Source organism: Diachasmimorpha longicaudata, chromosome 4 (genome assembly GCF_034640455.1).
Source record: "Diachasmimorpha longicaudata isolate KC_UGA_2023 chromosome 4, iyDiaLong2, whole genome shotgun sequence".
In the NCBI taxonomy this organism is placed as follows: Eukaryota; Metazoa; Arthropoda; class Insecta; order Hymenoptera; family Braconidae; genus Diachasmimorpha; species Diachasmimorpha longicaudata.
The window spans coordinates 8641356-8660052 of NC_087228.1; the positions used below are offsets into that span (position 1 = coordinate 8641356).

The window sequence follows — 18697 nt, forward strand, 5'->3', positions numbered from 1 at the left end:
TTGGAACCTTAGAAAAATCGCAAATGGGCTGCCCCGAAAGGCGTGCTCGTACTGCGTGATAATGCCTTACCAACAGGCACGTTCACCATTCTAGTTCATGCGCCACCACTACGAAATTGTGCGGTTGAGCCGTTTCATAAGTGTCAGCGATCTCCGTTATAATCTTTGGCACGTGGGGTAGACACTCCTCCGTGTGTCTAGCCTCTGAAAAAAATCCCTTTTGAACAAGTGTATAAGTAATAATAATAAGGTTGTAAACAATGGGTCGTGGAAGACGGCGAGGAGGTAAGAAGAACTTCGCCGACAAGCGGCGAGAGCGGCAAAAGGTAATTAAGGCAAAGTCATGTGAAATTCTGTTGTAATGAATTTATGTGGTTATGTTTCGTGAACAACAATCTGCATTGAGTCATGAGAAATCAGATGGGACCGATTCACGATTTATCCCTTTTTTATTATCTAATAAATTAATAGAATTTAATTTAACGGCAGAGGTAAAAAAATTATGGCTGAGTAATGCAATGTTTATTTATACTAATGACTTGGGTTGAACAGAAAGCAGCTAAATACTAAGCTTATTCGGTTCACTTCACCGCCAATATGTTCTCCAAAAAAATGTTGTTGAACTTTCTCAGAACAAAGACGAATGGGACAACCGGCCCCAGCGTCAATACGAGGACATAGTTCGTGACAACAAAGACTTCGAGACTTTCTACAAAGCCCAGAAAATAGTCCCCGATGACCAATGGCTTGAATTCCTCTCTAAAATGAAGGAGAACCTTCCGGTGGCCTTTCGAATAACTGCCGGCTCCCGAGCTGAGACAAAGGCCCTCTCCAAGATAATTCAGGGTGACTTCTTCTCGGAAATCTTAAACACAAAGCTCGAGGGCACCCCAGACGATGAGCCAAAAGTAAAACCTCATTGTTTACCCTTTTATCCTGAGGGTCTAGCCTGGCAGCTGCAGCTGACCCGCAAAGACATTCGTAGATCAGAGGCGTATTTTCGCCTCCACAATTTCCTCATAGCTGAAACAAGCAGTGGAAGTATCAGTAGACAAGAAGTTGTCAGCATGATTCCCCCTCTGGTTCTCGATGTGAGGCCTGATCATAAAGTTTTGGACATGTGTGCAGCACCTGGATCCAAGACAGCTCAACTCATCGAGATGATTCACGCTGACGAGGCTAATCCTCATCCCAAGGGTTTCGTAATAGCTAATGACGTGGACAACAACAGGTGCTACATGCTGGTACACCAGGCCAAACGACTCAATAGTCCCAACATACTGATAACCAATCACGACTCCTCGGTGATGCCGAACTTCAGGATAACGAGTCCTGATGGCTCCGAGGAGACTCTCAAATTCGATAGAATTCTTGCCGATGTGCCCTGCACTGGTGACGGCACGATGAGAAAAAATCCCGACATCTGGTGCAAATGGAATCCAGCGAATGGACATAATCTTCACGGAATTCAGTTCAGAATTGCTAAAAGGGGCTTGGAGATGCTGGCAGTTGGGGGAAGAATGGTCTACTCCACTTGTTCCTTAAATCCTCTGGAGAACGAAGCTGTTCTCCATCGATTGCTCTGCGAAACTGGGGACTCGGTGAGGATTGTCGATGGGAGAGAGTCTGTTCCTGGCCTAGTCTGTAACCCCGGGGTCAGTCATTGGGTCGCTTGCTCCAAGGATATGAAGTTTTATGAGAGTTTCGAGGAGGTGCCCGAACAGTGGCAGACATTAGTAAGACCAAAGATGTTTCCACCGAAACCCGAGGACGCGGAGAGGTTTCATCTTGAGAGGTGCATGAGGATACCCCCGCACCATCAGGACACTGGGGGCTTCTTCGTGGCGGTTCTGGAGAAGGTCAAGCCTCTTCCATGGGAAAGGGAGAAGGAGGAGCGCCCGGAGAACGGGGCTGACGGTGGGCTGAAGAGGAGCGGGGAAGGAGAGAAGGCTGGACCGGAGAGGAAGAAGAAGAGGATGTTCGGGTATCGCGAGGATCCTTTCGTGTTCTTCAAAGATGAGGAGGAGGTCTGGCCTGCTATCAAGTGAGGAGATATTTTTTTGCAGTGAATCGTTAGGATACATGTTGATAAATTATGTCAATTGTTGATAAATTCTGCGATAGTCTGCATTGCTCCGAGTAATTTTGGAATTTATTTTTTCATTTTCAGGGAATTCTATAATATTTCCGACGATTTAGACCCTCGTTGTCTCCTGGTGAGATGTGCAGAGGGAAAAAAGAAGAATATATACTTCACATCGCCAGCAATTAGAGATATTGTTCTCCTGAATGAAAACAATGTCAAGATGATCAACACTGGCGTAAAGACTTTCGTTAGGTGTGACAATAAGAACATGAAGTGTGCGTTCAGATTGGCGCAGGAGGGAATGCCCAGTATTCTCTCCTACATTGGTGAGAATCGTAAAGTCAAGATTGGGAGGGACGACTTGGTGGAACTCTTGCAAAATGACAATCCTCAGACACCACCGGAGTTAGTTAAACTGAGTGAAGAGATTCAGAAAGGAATGGCCAATATAGACTCAGGCAGTTGCATTCTCATTTACGAGGAGAACAATGCAGAGAATCCTGACCCTCTGAGGCTCGTCATGGTGGGCTGGAGGGGGACAATGTCTCTCAGAGCGTATGTACCTCTTCATGACGCAATTCATTATTTGCGATTGCTGGGGGCTGATTTTTCGAAATTCGGTGAGAATACAATTTTTACTTTTTAGACTTTAACGGCGATTGGAGGATTATAAACATATTAAAAAAATTTATTACTTTTCTCACTTTCTTTGAATCCATGTAAATACATGTAAACGGTTTCAGAACTTGAATTTTAAAATTTTGAATAAATCAGTATTTCAATTTGGAATTCCAGAGAAAAACAAATTTGAGGAGAATCGAAACGCAATAAAAACGATAGAAGGTGAGGACGAGAATTCCATAGACAAGGAAATAACTGACGGTACAGAGGAGGATACTGTAGCTGAGATGATATAAATTCTGACGTTTTCATAGCTCTGAAATATTGAAAGAGGGAAGCAAACTCTTCAATAATCTATTGTTCAATTTTGTATTTTTATGATAATAGAAAACTACAGTTGAATTTGTTTTTTATTTATTTTCTCTCGTTGGATTATCCTATGAAGCTTATTGATAGTGCAGATGAGTTTAGTCAGTTTATGGTCGGATACAGAGGTATTTCAATTTGTTTCTTACCATCGTTCAATTCTCCAAATGTAATTTATGTTTTATTGTGTCATTACCTGAATTTTAATTTCGCATACTTCAACATTGACACAGAAATTTAGACTATAAAATAATGTATCCATGTTAAAATATCACTTTAATTCACTGCCTAGCTACCATACAATGTCATTTTCATTCTACCTAGAGCATTTGCAGTTTCTCATTGAATTTCACTTCAATTTCACGTGATACATCCTGTAATTCTCCATGATTAGCTATCACTCCTAAAGGACGGGTTTTACTATCTCGTATAAATATGTAAAAACGTTACACAAGGTAACAAGTACATAAACTGTTAAATAAACAGGACGAAAAAAAAATATTCAAATGAGAACCACCTAAAAGTTGGGGGGACAATATCTAGTAATCTCTTCCAGTTGGCGAGGTTAGTTTTCCACTGAGATTTTGAGTTTTTGACGGAGATTTTGTACCTGAAATTCAGGGACCATGAGATCACTCATGACGTAATTAAAGAATTTTTTTCTTACATGATTTTGTTGGTTTATTTCGAGGATTATTCGTGCACGGATTTTCTCCCATCAGGTGCTCTCTCCACTTATTTTGATTGACTAGACTGTGACAGAGGGGACACCGATCATATCCTTCAATTGGTTCTGTGGACATTGAACAATAAAATAAAAAAATATTTTCTCATTTGGTTGTTCACATGTGGAAGCGGTGATTTGAAGAAAAAATGTCAGACAATATTTTTAGTCTTCAAGAAATACCTCCAATTCATGTGATACAAAATTAAATAGAGCTTTGTGCAATTAGAAATTCAACAATTCAATTTTATCCACCTGTAAATTATTTAATAAAATAGAATGAAAATTACTTGTGCATTTATCATCCTTGGAATGTTCCTCGAAGCACGTCTCCAGAACCGCTAGTTTACACGTGTCGCATTTAACGTAATTATTTCTCCTATCACATTCACCTGAAAGGCAACTCAATTAATTGAGACTCGCTCAATAGTCTAGAAATTTAATTTTATATATCAGATACTCACTCAACAAATGTGCATTCAGATAAGAAACTTCAACAACTTGTTTGCATGACTCACACCTAGTCAACATGGGACAGCTCCTCCAGTAGTGAATATTCAAGCCCTCTTCTGAGTAAGCCTGTCCCTTGGATAAACAAAAAATACACAATTTGTCACCCTTATGATCACCACTACTATCAGAAGGTGATGTGACACTCGTTGAGTTCTCTGTACTGATCCCTGGACTGTTCTTCGGTGATTTTGAAGCATTCGAGCCACTCGTATCCATGGATTTCGATCGAGTTGGCGTTGCTGTTGTCTTTGGCACAGACTCCAACTCTTTTTTCCTCTGGAATATTCATAGTAATTGGTATTAAAGCTTTCTCAATTTTCTCATCTTCAAATATAAAAATTGTATGTATCGAAGGCTACCTGGAGATCAATTAAATCGAACTCGTGGAATAATTGACGATATAAGAGATTCCTCCGCGTGATGTCATCGTCAGGTGGTAGCTGTTTCCGAACTAATCTAGGGTTGACTTTGTAAACCAATACTAGAATACGTTCAGAGACTTTTCTTACAGCCTCAGCCGGATGATGAAGCCCTGAAGAACCGAGTTCGGATAACGTACGACAGGTGAGACCGCTGCAACAATCGCAATGCCTTATCAGAGGAAATGATCATGCTAGCACAGCACAAATATTATTTTTGAGGAATTCTACCACTTCTGCTTAAATTGCAGCTAATTTGAACGATGGCAGTGATGGAAAATAATCAGCAAGTGAAAAAAGACTACGATACAGTGAATTTTTGCACTTCTTCCTTATGAAAAAAATATCCAGACATTTGCACAAATGATTCAAGACTCGGATGAATGGATTCCTCAAAAATGGCAGTCGATGATTAATTAATCTATCCAAAGTTTCAACATCTGAAAATAATTATTAAATATTTTAGTACCTCTGCTTATCAGTCGAGATCCCATGATTCAGAATCAATTGTTCCACCATCTCCAGTCGACTGAGAGCAAGCCTCTGATGGGTGCTGCTGCTCACGGGTCGACTTAGATGAACGGGAATGATGTGTAGCTCTCTGACGCACTTGCAATCGGCCATGCTCAGGATCGTATGAACAGCCATATTGTGAATTCTCGGCGTTGTGTCTCCTGATTTTGTCAGGAGTTCAGGCAGCAAACGATCGACACTTCGGGCTATTTCTGCTGCAGATACCCTTGAAAATTGCCACATTGATAAAAACATGGAAGTTGTCAATTAAATATTAATTTTTCCACCCTCAATCAACACCTCAATAACAGTAAATAAAAGAAATAATACCTGTCAGTAGCAAATTCCGAGAAGAAAATCCTAATCAATTGAGCAGCCAGACTATAAACACTGAAGACCTTGTCCCTTAGAGCCCTGTGCAGCAGGAGAATAGCCGCCCTGGCTGTTTTATTAGGTGTGTGCTTGGATACCTGAATATCAAACTTCCTGAGTTCCTCCTTCAGCTGCATGAGCCCCTCCTCCTTATCAGTGAATTGTTTCGAGTAGAACTTCTCCACCATTTCCATGCCAAAAACGGCAATGGGCAGTGCAGCCTGTTTTTTCTCCCTGTCATTAAGTTTCGAGTTGACTTTAGAGTCAGTACTATCCCCGTGGCACTCCCTTGTGAATTCATTGGTATGGGAATGCCTAAGGGCAGGAATTGTTCGTTCCTCGTACGCCTCGTAGCTGGATCTGAGGGAAGGCCCCGCGGATTTTGCTTTTCTCCTCAAGGATCCTGTGTTACGATTGTTCTGGCGTTCAATGACACCATTTGGAGGGCTCTCAGTGATCTCAGGAGTCTGAGGCTTCTGGTGGAGAGGGGAAACCGGGGGCTGATGGACTGGGGCCGCGGGAGAAACAGCTCCCTCTCGGCCTAGCGGGACCATCAGCCTCGGAGGGGACAGAATGTCCTCGGGAACTGACACTGATGAGGTGCAGGCATCACCTGCTGTTGCTTCCTTACCCTCTACTGTTGAAATGTTATTTTTTTCCAGTGGACCATTCAGCTCCAATAAGTCTTCTACTTCTAAACTTTGGTATACCTGTAAATATGGGGGAATCGTTGATAACATGGAATCGATATCAACAATTCAAGAAAACACACCTGCTCTCTGTACTGCTGGGCCTGGGCTTTCTTGGCTTTCGCTTTGTCGTAGTCCTCCAATGCAATTGCATATTTTTTCTCAAGCTCGTATTTGCCCAAACGCTCCCCTGCCTTGCGGAGAATCTCCATAGCGACTTTTAGTTTTGACGCATATTCGAATCTTTCTTCTGTGAGAAAGAATAAAAACAGCTGCATTATTCAAACGATGCATATTAATTGATAAATCATTTGTCGAAATCAAACTATACCAACGAGTAATAAAAAATGTCTAAGTATCATTTCCAGCTGGGGAAATTCTCACATTACATAGAATTATTTCTGTGATTAATCACCTTCAGCTGCTTGAAGTTTCTTAGCTTCCATCTGCCTAATGATTTTCGCAACTTCCCTGTCGACGTACATCTCGAATGCCAGATCATCGTAGGGGGACGTGTAATGAGGATTGTAGGGAACATCGCCCGGACCACCGAGCTCGTGTCCATAAGGCTCACCTATGATGTTCACAGCTATCAAGCCCACTTGCTCCTGAATATTGTGGGAATTCTGATGTGGTTTGTGGAGCCTCAGTTTTATCGAGAGTGCCTCTGTCTCTGGGAGTGCAACACTCTTCAATTCCCTGCTCTTGTATAGTGTTGACTCGTTATTGGATAGCGTTATGTAGCCGAGGTAGGTGAATGACGTGTTGATTGAAGCATTGTTCTCCTCAGTGGTCCAGATCTCTAATTTTTCGGCTGGCAGTTGCATGGAGTGAATGAGAATGGAACGATTCAATGAACATTCATATTTAAATTGTAAATTTATTTTAAACAAATTGAGTCTTCTAACAGTAATAATAAAGGTAGAAGACGGGGGAATCCCCACAATCAATAAAACCACTCGTATCCGACAAAAAAAGCCGACCACCTCAGACTAACAATTCATATCTATTAAATCGATGGCCCCAAACACTACAACACTATCATGTTGGGATCCCCGTGAATTCCATCAGATCGACATGTGTCTGCTGTCACATAAAAATAAAACTCAAAGCTCAGTTCTCCGGAAGTAAAACCCATCTCCACCATCAACCATTCTACTAGCAGCACATCCTTAATGAGAAAACTTTATGCTCGCGTGATTGTTAGAATAATCGAGTCCAAGGTCCCTCACTCTCCTGAATAAATACAAGACCATTAAATCCTTAAACCGTGGAATTTGATAGCACCGGGAAATAGAGCATGTGAGTGAGCAACAATGGAATGGAAAATTTCTGAAGCATTTTTCTTTAACGATCCAATGACGAATAAGAAGGAAATTAATTTGTTAAAAATGAGAATATCGAGTCGAATTAAAACCAAAAACGGAAATCTCAGAGAAATTTAATATTGTAACGCTTTCATCAAGAGAATAAAAAAGTGAAGAAGACTTCAAGATGAATGATATCAAGGTTTTTTAATGAAAAATCTAAGACCGTGAACTTTAGCAGAAATAGAGCATGTGAGTGAGCAACAATTGGCTAGAAAGAACTTGTTAAAGTAACTGGAAATAATGTAACACTTACGGATGAGGTATTGATGAGCAAGTACTTGAATTCTCGTGAGTTTTGCTCGCCCATGGAGCCTCAGAATGAGCTCCTGCGGATATCCACATTTTCTCGCACTCTGCCAGCCCCTCACCGTCGGCCCATGAATATTCAATTCTAATGACGAGTGGCGTTCCTCCTCACCTGTGCGAAATCAAGGTTAAGCATCCGAAAATATCGATGAAAATAGACTGCACTCACTCGTTGCGTACACAATGCTAAAGCCAATTTTCCTCGGCATTTTGATGACTTTTGGCGAGGATTGATGAGAGAAGGCCGGATTTTCACATTTTTTGGGGACTGAGGCACGTGGAATTTGACGTTTCACTAGGGAGGGAAGGCACAGACATACTCAAGGTTCGATGGATGGATTATTCCGTCAGTGAAATATGGGTTTCACCACCCTGACTGCTTCGGTCAACCCTCGAGAACGGACACGCGTGCGAGATATGTCTGAGCGCGACGAAGCTTGCGCCTCAACTGCCTCGCGATGGCGAACGGACGGCATTGGTGATTCCCCCGACGAAAATCCACATATATTGTGTTTTTGGCACATATACATTTGTCTCTCAATGACACGAGGGATTTAAAAAAAAATTTTTTTAAGACACCGTTGACTTCTTACATTTAAGAATCGCCCGTAAGATTACTTGTTTCAAGGGTCACAGGTGAACAACTCCGGATTTATTTTTAGGTGCATGGTCGTTATGAAGTCTGAAGGATTTTCAAAGTTTTTAAGATTGATTTGTGGAAAATGCTGTCTTCCATACGACTTTAACACCGCAATACTGCCAACCACTATATCAAAAATAAAAAGAACATATTATTTTAAAAAATAGTTTCTAAAAGTCGAGTAAAATAATGATAAATCAATAAGACTGTCTCCGGTATTCACAGAATTCATTAGTTAATGTACCCTAATCGGGAGGGATTTTTGCCACTTGGATTCAATAATTAATTGAATTTCTTCAAATTTCTAAAATAAGTGTAATGATTAGAAAAAATGAGAGATCAAATTACACTCGACCCATGGACAAAAGTTCTTATTAATGAGTCTCTCACACAACATTCATGACTTGTTTCACTAAATTCATGTGATATTTTTTGTGAAGTTCCTAACTTAAGAGAATTCAGTAGAAAATAGTAAGAACAGTCAGACTGAATGGGTATTTACCAATTAATAAGAATCATCAAGTATTCCATTATCAAATTGATTGGAATATTGTTGGTATCTCGTCGATGAAAATGGACGTTCATAAAACATTAACCCCAACCGTGCAATTCCGAGAACCACGCACCCTTAGCATTTCCACCAACGGATTAATAATTGTCTATCATTTGTCCGCAACGAGGCAGTTGAATTCTGTGTCAAAATATCAACTGCAGTACTCATCGGATCAATAAGTGGAGGCTGCGTGACGTCAGTGGGGTGCGGCGAAGGGTAGCAAGAGAACGAGGAAAAATCGTTACTCTGACTGACACGTGGAATGATGCACGTGGCATCAAGGGAGTGATAATCCTCCAGGTAATTTGTTTATGGTTGTTTATTCAGTACAAATTGCTGGCTATTTATGTACAAAACTTATGGACTTTGAAGTGCCGTCGAATTGGTCTAGGTCGTGGCGAAGAGGTAGAGTAGTCCTTTCACGAACTGAATTATTTCTGAACCACCGAGCTTTGATTCCCCATAGACCCTGTCCACGAAGGAGATGGGCACCTCTCCAATTGTGTAATTAAATTGTCTTGCCCGAACAATCATCTCCATTTGAAATACGTAGCCTTTTGAGACACATGACTCGATCAATTTTTGAAGGATAGCTTTCTTGTAGAGTCTGCAAAGATAATTAGTGGATTATTGAATTGACGTGGAATCTTTTATCAATATGTCGTACTTAATTTTGTGAATTAGCGAGGTTTTAATCGAGGAATTTCCTTTTAAAGTTATGTGACAATTTTAATTGTTTCGAGCTCAACCTATCAATATTCATAATTTACCTAAAGCTTCCAGTCAAATCAGTGACTCCAGGCCTCAGAAGGACCTGTGTCACGAAATTGGCTCCTCTGCTGATGAGCTTTCTTCTGAAATCCCAGCCATGAACACCTCCATCGCCGCTGTACCTCGTGCCAGTGACAATATCGTAATTCCCTTGGTGTTGGGTTTCGATCATTTGTGGGATGAATTGAGGCTATGAATTATCGCATATCAATATTTGAAGAGATTACTTGCGATCGGTTATCAGTGAGGACTTATGAGAGGATTATTTACGTGATGAGAGAGATCTGCATCCATGATGATGACAAAATTTCCCGAAGCATGCTTAATTCCATGGATGTAGGCTGTTCCAAGCCCGAGTTTTCGTTCTCTAGGCCTCAGGAGTATTTTATCCTCTCCGTAGAGGGTCTGTAATTTTTTTGCTACCTCTTGTGTGCCATCGGGTGAACCATCGTCAATGATAATTATCTCGAAAGGCACTCTATCGAATAATAAATCTTTCATTGCAACAGGCGCAGCCAAAAATCACATGTCAGTGATATTATTTCGATACTTTACTTTATACGATTGGTGTAACGTATTCATGGTTAATTGGCAATAATAGTAATGACTCATCAGTCAGTAATCAAATATTCAAATTGATGGTGCTGCTATATATTTTTTGATTGGAAAACCTTGTTATCTAATTACTAATAAATTTTAGGAAGAGATAGAAAAAATAAATTGTAGGAAAATCACTTAAAAACTCATGCTGTCATTAGTGTGGACATCAATATGAATGCAGAAGAGGTTAGAATTTCATACTCACACTCCATCCAAATACTTGACGATAAGCCACACAATTATCGGTAAATTCTCCACTTCATTATAAGTAGGCAGCAGAATCGAGTATTTATCACACTTCTTACCATCCCCTGGTGCATTTTCTGCCATTATTCACCCCAAAAACTGAAAATATCGTACGTCAAAAATTCAGCCGATACCCGGATACACTTCCACCCCACAGTCTATCACAATTCAACTGATCGGGTTAATTTATCACAACTCATGGACTCAGCTGCCCACAAATATAATCTCGAGGACAATAAATTGACCTCAATTAAGCTCAAGGAAATAAATATGACAGAATTCCGATGCCTGTCGGAGTACCGTCAAGTCGTGAGTTGTTAGGTGATTCGTCAGCTGTTGAGTGGAGGGGGAAGGGGGACGCGGTGTGCGAGCGAGTGCAGAGACACCAGACGCGTTGTTTTCCCGCGCGTGAGACAGTGACGGCCGCCATTGTTCAACGAAAAAATGAAAATTGTGAAAAAAGTGCAGAGTGAAATGTGGTGGAGTGTTGTGCATTAAAAGCCGACGCATTTCGTCGTGTAATTGAAGAAAAATCTGTGAAAATGGATCGTCTGGAGAGGCAGGTGGTGAGTACAAACATTTTGCGGAATACTGTTCACCTGGGACCTGGGTATGGTGGGGTCAAGTGGACTGCCATGTACGCTTGTTAACCCCACCTGTTCCCCCCATCAAAACATTTGGTATGCAGTTGAATTAATCAGGGAATCTCCAAACAAGTCGATTGGCAGGCAATAGCTAGTGCTTTTCAGTGTTATTTTGAGAAAATGGGGAAAACTACAAAAGTCGTGGTGTGTGGGATGAAGGGCGTGGGGAAGACAGCGTTGCTGGAGCAGCTGATATACGGAAATGTTACGCTGAAAACCGTAAGTTCAGGCGGATTGAGTAGGTTAGGGTGGCTGTTTGTTCATTGGATTTTTCATTTGAAGGATCAGGTTTTATAAATTTTCAATTTTGATCAAAAGGTCAGACATGATTCTATTGGCGTCACATTTTCCACCTTGTTTCCCAATTTTTCCTCAAGGAAAAGATACGCTATTCCAAAAAGACCCAGGAGTATTTGCTTTTATTTAGAGGTGGAGACAGGATTTTTTTACCAATTTATTTTCTATGTTCATAACTTCGGTCTTGGTTCGTCAAATGGTCATAAAAAAAAAAGTCGTGGTTGATTGGTGTGACCCTTGGAAACATTTTCACTCCTGTGACCGTTCTTGTGACTTTTGTGTCTCCTGTTATCACTCCTGTGACCCTCGTCTCTCCCATTTTTTATTGCTGTCGTAAAGGTCGTAAGGGTCACAATGGTAATAAAATGGTCACGCGACCTGGACCCGATAGTTTCTGAGCTTAATACAATAATTATTATCTACCTGAGATGAGGGGACTTTTCGAATCGAATTGTAGGTAATTTCCTTGGTAGGAATTGTTCAACCATTTCCTTTACAAGTTGGAAAGCTTATGCTTTTCCTGAAATTTCATAAAATATGAGCAATGCCCTCGAGTACCTGATCTCAAATGAAATCCTCATAAAAAAAATCAAAAGCCTCCCTATCCCTGAGATTAAAAAAAGTTCTAGTAACGTAGAACATGTCATCATGACGATGAGCTCAATAATTGATTATTTTTCCTCTCCGACTGAACACCAGGAGATTCATCCTACAATCGAGGATATCTACGTGGCGAACATAGAGACCGATCGTGGAACCAAAGAGAAAGTGAGGTTTTATGATACAGCTGGTCTCGATGGACAGCATGCCAACACAAATGCCCAGCAACTGGCACGACATTACCTGGGTTTTGCTGATGGTTACGTTCTTGTTTATGACACTGCCAAACCTGAGTCACTTGACGTACTATTTCCATTGAAAAAAGACATTGATAAAAATAAAGATAAGAAGGAGATTACGGTTGTAGTTGTGGGCAATAGAACAGGATTTGATAGTGACACGCAGAGTCTTGAGAATACAGTGGGGAGGGCTGTTAATTGGTGCACGAGAGAGAAGATAAGACATTTTGAGGTGAATGTTATGGATAGACAGAGCTTGTTCGAGGCGTTCATTTATTTATCCTCGAAGCTCAATCCTATTCAGAATAAGAGTACTTTTCCACAGCTGAGTATGGGGAGAAAAAATGTTAAGGCTGATGCTACATGATTGATACTCAAGGCGAATTGTGTAAGACAATTCTTGGGGAAAATATTTCGAGGCGTGTGCTGTGATGTTGAAAAGGGGGAGGAGACGGAAATTTTTGACGTTTAATTGTGGGATAGTCCAAATACAGTGTTGTTTTTATCGGTATTGTTTTGAAATCGTAATATCTCTGGTTGAGCACATGCCGCTGGGAGGAATTATATTTTTGTAATTTTTTTCCATCGCCAAGTTTCTCTATTGAAGAAAGGCTGCGTTGGTAAATTAGGAGAACTGTATTGTCAAGGTATTGTACATTGTATTACATTGATGCAAAGCAATTTCATTATAAGTCCTGGTTTACCAATTTGCCCCAGAAATTTTTAGGGGCGAGCAGGAATTTTTAACGGAAAAGGTGGCAACGATTCGCAGTGACAATTAGAAATATTATTTCTTAGCACTAGATTTTTTGGGGAGATTTTCTCTCCATTTAGGGCAATGGGCGGGGCAATATTGCATACGTATCCCCAAGGCTCGTAGAATCATTGAAATGTTTTTTATTAAATTTTGGGGTTCAGCAGAAGACAGTTGACTTCAAACAGAATTTAATTAGTTGGGCTCATGCAGTTCAGTTGACTGCAGTATAAATTAAATTCTAGATTCAATGAATTTCCAAAAAAATATTTTAAACTCTGTCCTTGTAGGAAAGTGGGTCTCAAGAATGATCCACTAAAATGTTCATAGACCAAATTTAGAACGATAACACCGAATAATGTCAACAGTCGAATGTCTCATATCACAATTTTCCGTTGTCCCACTTCCTCGTAACATTTTTTTCATACAATTGTTATTTTACGTGGATTTCCACGATTACTTTCAGAGATCGGTGGCAATATCACCTTGTATAATATTTTACTTCGAGTAGACAACGGGTAATCCGCTGGGAATGAGGAACCAACATTTTTCATTTATCTTCGCGTTAAATGAGTAATTAATTCACTGTAGAAGTTATTGAAACCATTTATCATGCCATTACCAAATGTCGAGGGGATTAAAAATCGATTTAACATCATTATCAATTATGAAAACGCTCGAAATTCATTTTTTCCCATTCACCATTAGCATTTTGATTGAAAATACCGTGTGACCTCATTTGAGGGTTTTCTTTTGTCAGTAAACAATTAATATAATCGTAGTATTGAGTATTGACAATGCTGGTGTTGACTGATCTCTGTATATCCCCTTTTGCTCAAAATATGCATTTGTCCATACCATAATTGGGTTTTTGGGTGCAATTAATTTATTAAATGACTACATCCTTATTTTTTTGCTCATCTAAACTACCGAAAGCCACTGAAATGATTTTTGTCGTTTTATTGCCAGTGATTTCTTCAATTTAATTGCATACAATACCCCAATTATGAATTGAATCTCACTTAAGTCCACCCCCAAGCTTTTACCCTAAAAACAGGAATATGTAAATATCGTTAAAATATTTGTAAGCAATTAGAAGAGCAAGATCTGATTTTTAGCCACTCGTAAATAACATTTTGCGTGAATTCTTGAATCGTACTTAACTACACTGAGAAAAAATTCTCAATTTTCTTGAACCTGGTGTAACAACGAACAATATCAGTACAAATTTCGTATATTTAATCTCAAAAATAATGACAAATTCCTCTTTGTTGCATTTTACCTCGAATGCATTATTGTCATACCTCGAACTGAATGGATTTATCTCGTTCCTTCAACCGTTGTACTTAAATTATTCATTAAGACTCAAAGTTATCTATTCGCGATTTAATGATAATTATAAATCAGGATGAGGGGAGGGAACTGATGTCAGGATTCTCAATCATACGGAATTGATTAATATTTTTCGTAAAGTAATGTAACACGTATTTTATCAAATCTTTTATTAACGAAATTAATGATAGACTTGGCTTCGTCAGTGAAAATTAATCTTTTTATTGTAAAAAACACTTCGGCAGAGACCAATTCGTCTACCAGATAATGGCCTTTTTCAATTGCCTTAGTACAATTAACGATCCAAAGATGTAGTCCCACAGTTTGCTGCTTATACCGAAACCTGATGATGTAAATTTTCAATAATAGAATCATTGGAATTTGGAAAATTTATTGACGTATGTTATCGATAATTTTACCTTCGTCATGATGTGAGAAGTGATGGTAATTGTGGTATCTCTTCATGGTGTATAAATATGTATCTGCGTTGGGCGCCCCATGATGTAAATAATAATGCATTAAGTCGTAACATAGGTATCCTGTAATGTTTTTTTTTCAAATGAGAAAAACAAAGCGTTAAAAATAAATTCACAGGAAATCTTTAATTAATTGTGAGTGAAAGCGATAATTTTTATTTTGTGTACCTGTCATGGTTCCCGCAGCTACAATATTCAGCATAATTACTGGAAATATTAGCCGATATACATTGTACAGTACACAAGCCAGTAATATTGCTGGTATTGGGGGAAATACTAATCTCCTGTTGTCAAATGGTGCCTAAAGACAGAAAATAATTGATTTTTTTTTCAAAGAATTTCCATCAATGAGTGATAAACAAAATAATTTAAAATTCATTTTACAATGAATAAACCCAGAGAATAGGTTTGGATTTTACCTTGTGATGAAGGCCATGAAGAATAAAATGAAGAGATATGAGTATCTTGGAATCGGCTGGAGGCTTCATGTGGAATAATTTTCGATGCAGTGTGTATTCTAAAAAAGTCCACAGCAAAAATCCCCAGGAAAACGCGAGAATAATCTTAGTGGGCGAATGTGCTAGAAGTGATAAAAGGAGTCTTTTAGAATAGAGGATTGCAAATATTTGCCTTAAACATGAAACTACAACGCTGAAAGATTTGAATGTTCAAATGTTCAATCACCGATAGGACCGGATATCTCAGTCGATACACCGAGATAAAGGAAATATATACAGATTGGTATCCATACGAGTGGAACTAGGTACCAGGGTGTCACTGTGAGTATCTCCATGGCATCCGACTTGAATAGCCGGATTGTTCGATTCACTGGGAGATTCACCCACTCCCAGTATCGATCTCTTAAGGACGCAACTTGTCCGAGAAGAGGTGCGTTCCAGTCGATCAAATTCTGAAAGGAATTGATTGATGATTATTCTGTGCCATTATATTATATTCTTAGTAATTCCTAATGGATTCTCCCCGCCATCATCAATATCGCAGAGTTGAAATGAAATCGAATTTTGGGATAAATAATATTGCGGGATATTTGATTTCTCTCCAAAGACTCTCCTTATCAAATATCGTACTGTCTTTCCCAGATAAATTTCCAAGAATTTCTGATTGATTGATTTTATTCTGAAATCTTTTATTTGGCCCTTCTTCCATATTCACCTCTATATCCTCGTAATCTTGTCTATGACTGATTTCGAAGTCCTGGAATAGATGAAAAGCAGCTGCCGAATGTGGTACATTGTCCAGTGCACTATCCAAGGACAATCCTCTGTACGCTTTGAACGCCTGTCGTCCCCCAGGATGATTCTTCAAAAATTTACTAATTTCATACTTTCTTCCTCGATAATTCACGTAAAAGTTGCCATCATCCCCCACTGCCTCATCATCCCCAGTGTCTTTCACTTCCCTCGTTGTTGAATCATTTTGAAACTCCACCCTTGTCGTCATCGCGCACTATCACAATTTTTCACAAGAATAACTGATAATAAAAAAAAATTCTAGATAAAGATTTATCAACTGCTGATTCACATGTATTTTCCTCGGCATCATCGTCACACTCCTCGACGTTCCCCTAATAAATGGTCCGTCAATACCTGCAAAATAGCATTGACTTTATGCAGTTGATAACGAAAGACGTTTTGAATAGTTTAAAAAATTGAAAATAGCCAAGGCATTGCATGTGCACCGTTTAATCTCTATTCAACCGAGTGAATTCCCAACTCAACGATCTTCATGAACAGCCGCGAGAACTGAACTGATCACTTCGTGTATATTATGCAAATGTGGCGCAATATTTCTGATTAATTTTAGCTGCGAGCACGTGCCCTCAAGACCTCGATAATCAAGGAAATTAAGGGATATATTGGCCATTGTATGTCAAATATGAGAATGCAATGGCTGCAATAACCATAGATGATGTCATCCACTTACAATTAGTTGACAACAATTTTATGTACACCTATCAATTGATAGACGTCTGATACATTCAGTCGAGGCCAAAAAGGTTCTCGCCTTTTCTGCTGCTATTTCTAGTAATACGTAAGATCTGTTGCATGAGCTGAGACGGTCTAGACTCGGGAAAAATCGCATCGAGATGTGCGGTACGTGAAATTAGTTCAAACGTAAAAATCTGACTTTACGAGCGTGAAAATTGTTACTACGATTGACAGTGGGTTTTATTCAAAAGAGCTGTTTCATTAGCTAGGTCATTTCATAGATAAGTCAATGCTATTTTTATTTCGGGAACTGAATATATGATAAGTGGCCAACACGAAATTTATTAGAAAATAGAAACCAATTTGTTGGGAATATTTTTAAAATTTGTACGATAGAGATTCCGATATCGAAGAGTGTTTGAGTGCAGTTTGCAATTAGGAAGAAATGGAAAAATTAAACCAAACCAAGTTCAAGCATTTATTTCGGAAAATTTTCCGTGAATAATAACTACTCATTCGTTTCTGTGCTGATAAACACTTAGAAAAACATTTTCAATCATTTTTTCTGAGTGAATACGTTTCCTGATTGAAATTATTGAAGTTCGTTAATGATAAAATTCCTCACAAGGTATCCGACAGAAAAAAATTAATAGATGCTCATTTTCCCATTTTTAGAAGACCAGGAAACTCGGTATCAACAATTAGAACCAAATTGATCGGGGAAATAAATGTTTTATTCAGATAAAAAAATAAAATACGTGGGATATTTACATACCATGTTAGCGAACTCCATGATTTATTATTCTTGACTGCGAGATTTGAAAAATAGAACACAAATGTGGTGAAGAGCGTCCGAAGCTCGGTATCAGTACAGCGCCAACTTTCGAATACAACTGACAAGTCTACCTTATTCTGATGGCTCAACGCTGAACATTATCTCCGCTACCAATTAGAAACGTTTATCGCACGTGTTTTTTTTTCTATTTTGCCGGTGGCGTCAAGGTATTGTTGAAGTTGGGATGAAAGCTACTAATCGACGACTAGTCGCGCAACGTGGAGCATAGTTTATATTTGGCGACGGTAATTCATATTTATCACTGATGACGAGGCATTATCGATTGTTTGATTTTTAACACTTCGTGCAGGAAGGTTTCCGGGAACGGTATCTGCGAGCAATTTTTTTATTATACAGTCGTGAACATTTTGATAAATTAAGAGACAATTTATATATTTTTTCGTTATTCCGTGGAGAGGAGTTCTCCGTATTGAAAGGGAACTTGTGAATCGAATATTTGCCAATAAGGCAGATGTAATTTGTTTAAATTGGAAGTAAAGAAATAGGCCCAGGATATTTAGGGAAAATTCACCACCTCGATCTTCACTCAAACTCTGACTATTGAGAACTGATTTGGGAAAGTGAGGGCCAGTTCAGTGGACCTCTTGGGACTCATTTTCCCTTTGTGCTTTGTTAAATTCTACCTAGAGTATCCGTCCTGTCCCACCATGTGGTCGTCACGAAATATAAACTCAGTTTCTAGGAATCCTCGGGCTAAGGAATTTTACAAAGTGCAACTTCAAAGTGTCGACCTGGAGAGATATTGGTTGAATGATAAAAAT

At 39.3% G+C, this 18697-nt stretch overlaps 5 protein-coding genes across 6 annotated transcripts in view; 3 read left to right on the forward strand and 2 right to left on the reverse strand.

Moving 5' to 3' along the window:
- The first annotated feature begins 158 nt into the window (after positions 1-158).
- LOC135161686 (tRNA (cytosine(34)-C(5))-methyltransferase) lies at positions 159-3109 on the forward strand. The gene is made up of 4 exons (XM_064119512.1): positions 159-326; positions 633-2044; positions 2171-2706; positions 2882-3109. Exons 1-4 carry the CDS (start codon positions 261-263, stop codon positions 3001-3003), a joined length of 2136 nt encoding a protein of 711 aa, XP_063975582.1. The 5' UTR covers positions 159-260; the 3' UTR covers positions 3004-3109.
- On the reverse strand, positions 2809-9324 carry LOC135161685 (centrosomal protein of 104 kDa). Of its 2 annotated transcripts, none has more exons than XM_064119511.1 (12): positions 9122-9324; positions 8149-8745; positions 7927-8091; positions 6719-7117; positions 6387-6553; positions 5573-6324; positions 5199-5468; positions 4670-4883; positions 4262-4586; positions 4088-4189; positions 3741-3866; positions 2809-3683 (listed from the first exon to the last, which is right to left on the reverse strand). In XM_064119511.1, exons 2-12 carry the CDS (start codon positions 8186-8188, stop codon positions 3613-3615), a joined length of 2631 nt encoding a protein of 876 aa, XP_063975581.1. In that variant the 5' UTR covers positions 8189-8745; positions 9122-9324; the 3' UTR covers positions 2809-3612. The 2 variants fall into 2 exon arrangements, with proteins under 2 accessions (XP_063975581.1, XP_063975580.1); XM_064119510.1 differs by having other exon boundaries at positions 4670-4901.
- Positions 9325-9476: 152 nt separating this feature from the next.
- Positions 9477-18523, reverse strand: LOC135161824 (uncharacterized). The gene is made up of 25 exons (XM_064119747.1): positions 17856-18523; positions 16305-16738; positions 15816-16041; positions 15551-15711; positions 15300-15432; positions 15075-15194; positions 14916-14998; positions 14346-14370; positions 14254-14298; positions 14026-14157; positions 13752-13849; positions 13601-13638; positions 13431-13501; positions 13236-13264; positions 13062-13120; positions 12638-12760; positions 12420-12583; positions 12228-12288; positions 11568-11685; positions 11368-11445; positions 10932-10961; positions 10749-10876; positions 10214-10421; positions 9943-10133; positions 9477-9779 (listed from the first exon to the last, which is right to left on the reverse strand). The coding sequence occupies exons 2-25, from the start codon at positions 16590-16592 to the stop codon at positions 9560-9562; spliced, it is 2829 nt and encodes a 942-aa protein (XP_063975817.1). The 5' UTR covers positions 16593-16738; positions 17856-18523; the 3' UTR covers positions 9477-9559.
- The window catches only part of LOC135161682 (microtubule-actin cross-linking factor 1), a 140841-nt gene continuing 133340 nt past the window's right edge, over positions 11197-18697 (forward strand). Inside the window, exon 1 of the mRNA XM_064119472.1 lies at positions 11197-11355. The gene's annotated coding sequence lies outside the window, so the exon portion shown is untranslated. The remainder of the gene's footprint in view (positions 11356-18697) is intronic.
- Positions 11483-15079, forward strand: LOC135161709 (NF-kappa-B inhibitor-interacting Ras-like protein). Its single transcript, XM_064119555.1, has 2 exons — positions 11483-11652; positions 12430-15079. Exons 1-2 carry the CDS (start codon positions 11554-11556, stop codon positions 12934-12936), a joined length of 606 nt encoding a protein of 201 aa, XP_063975625.1. The 5' UTR covers positions 11483-11553; the 3' UTR covers positions 12937-15079.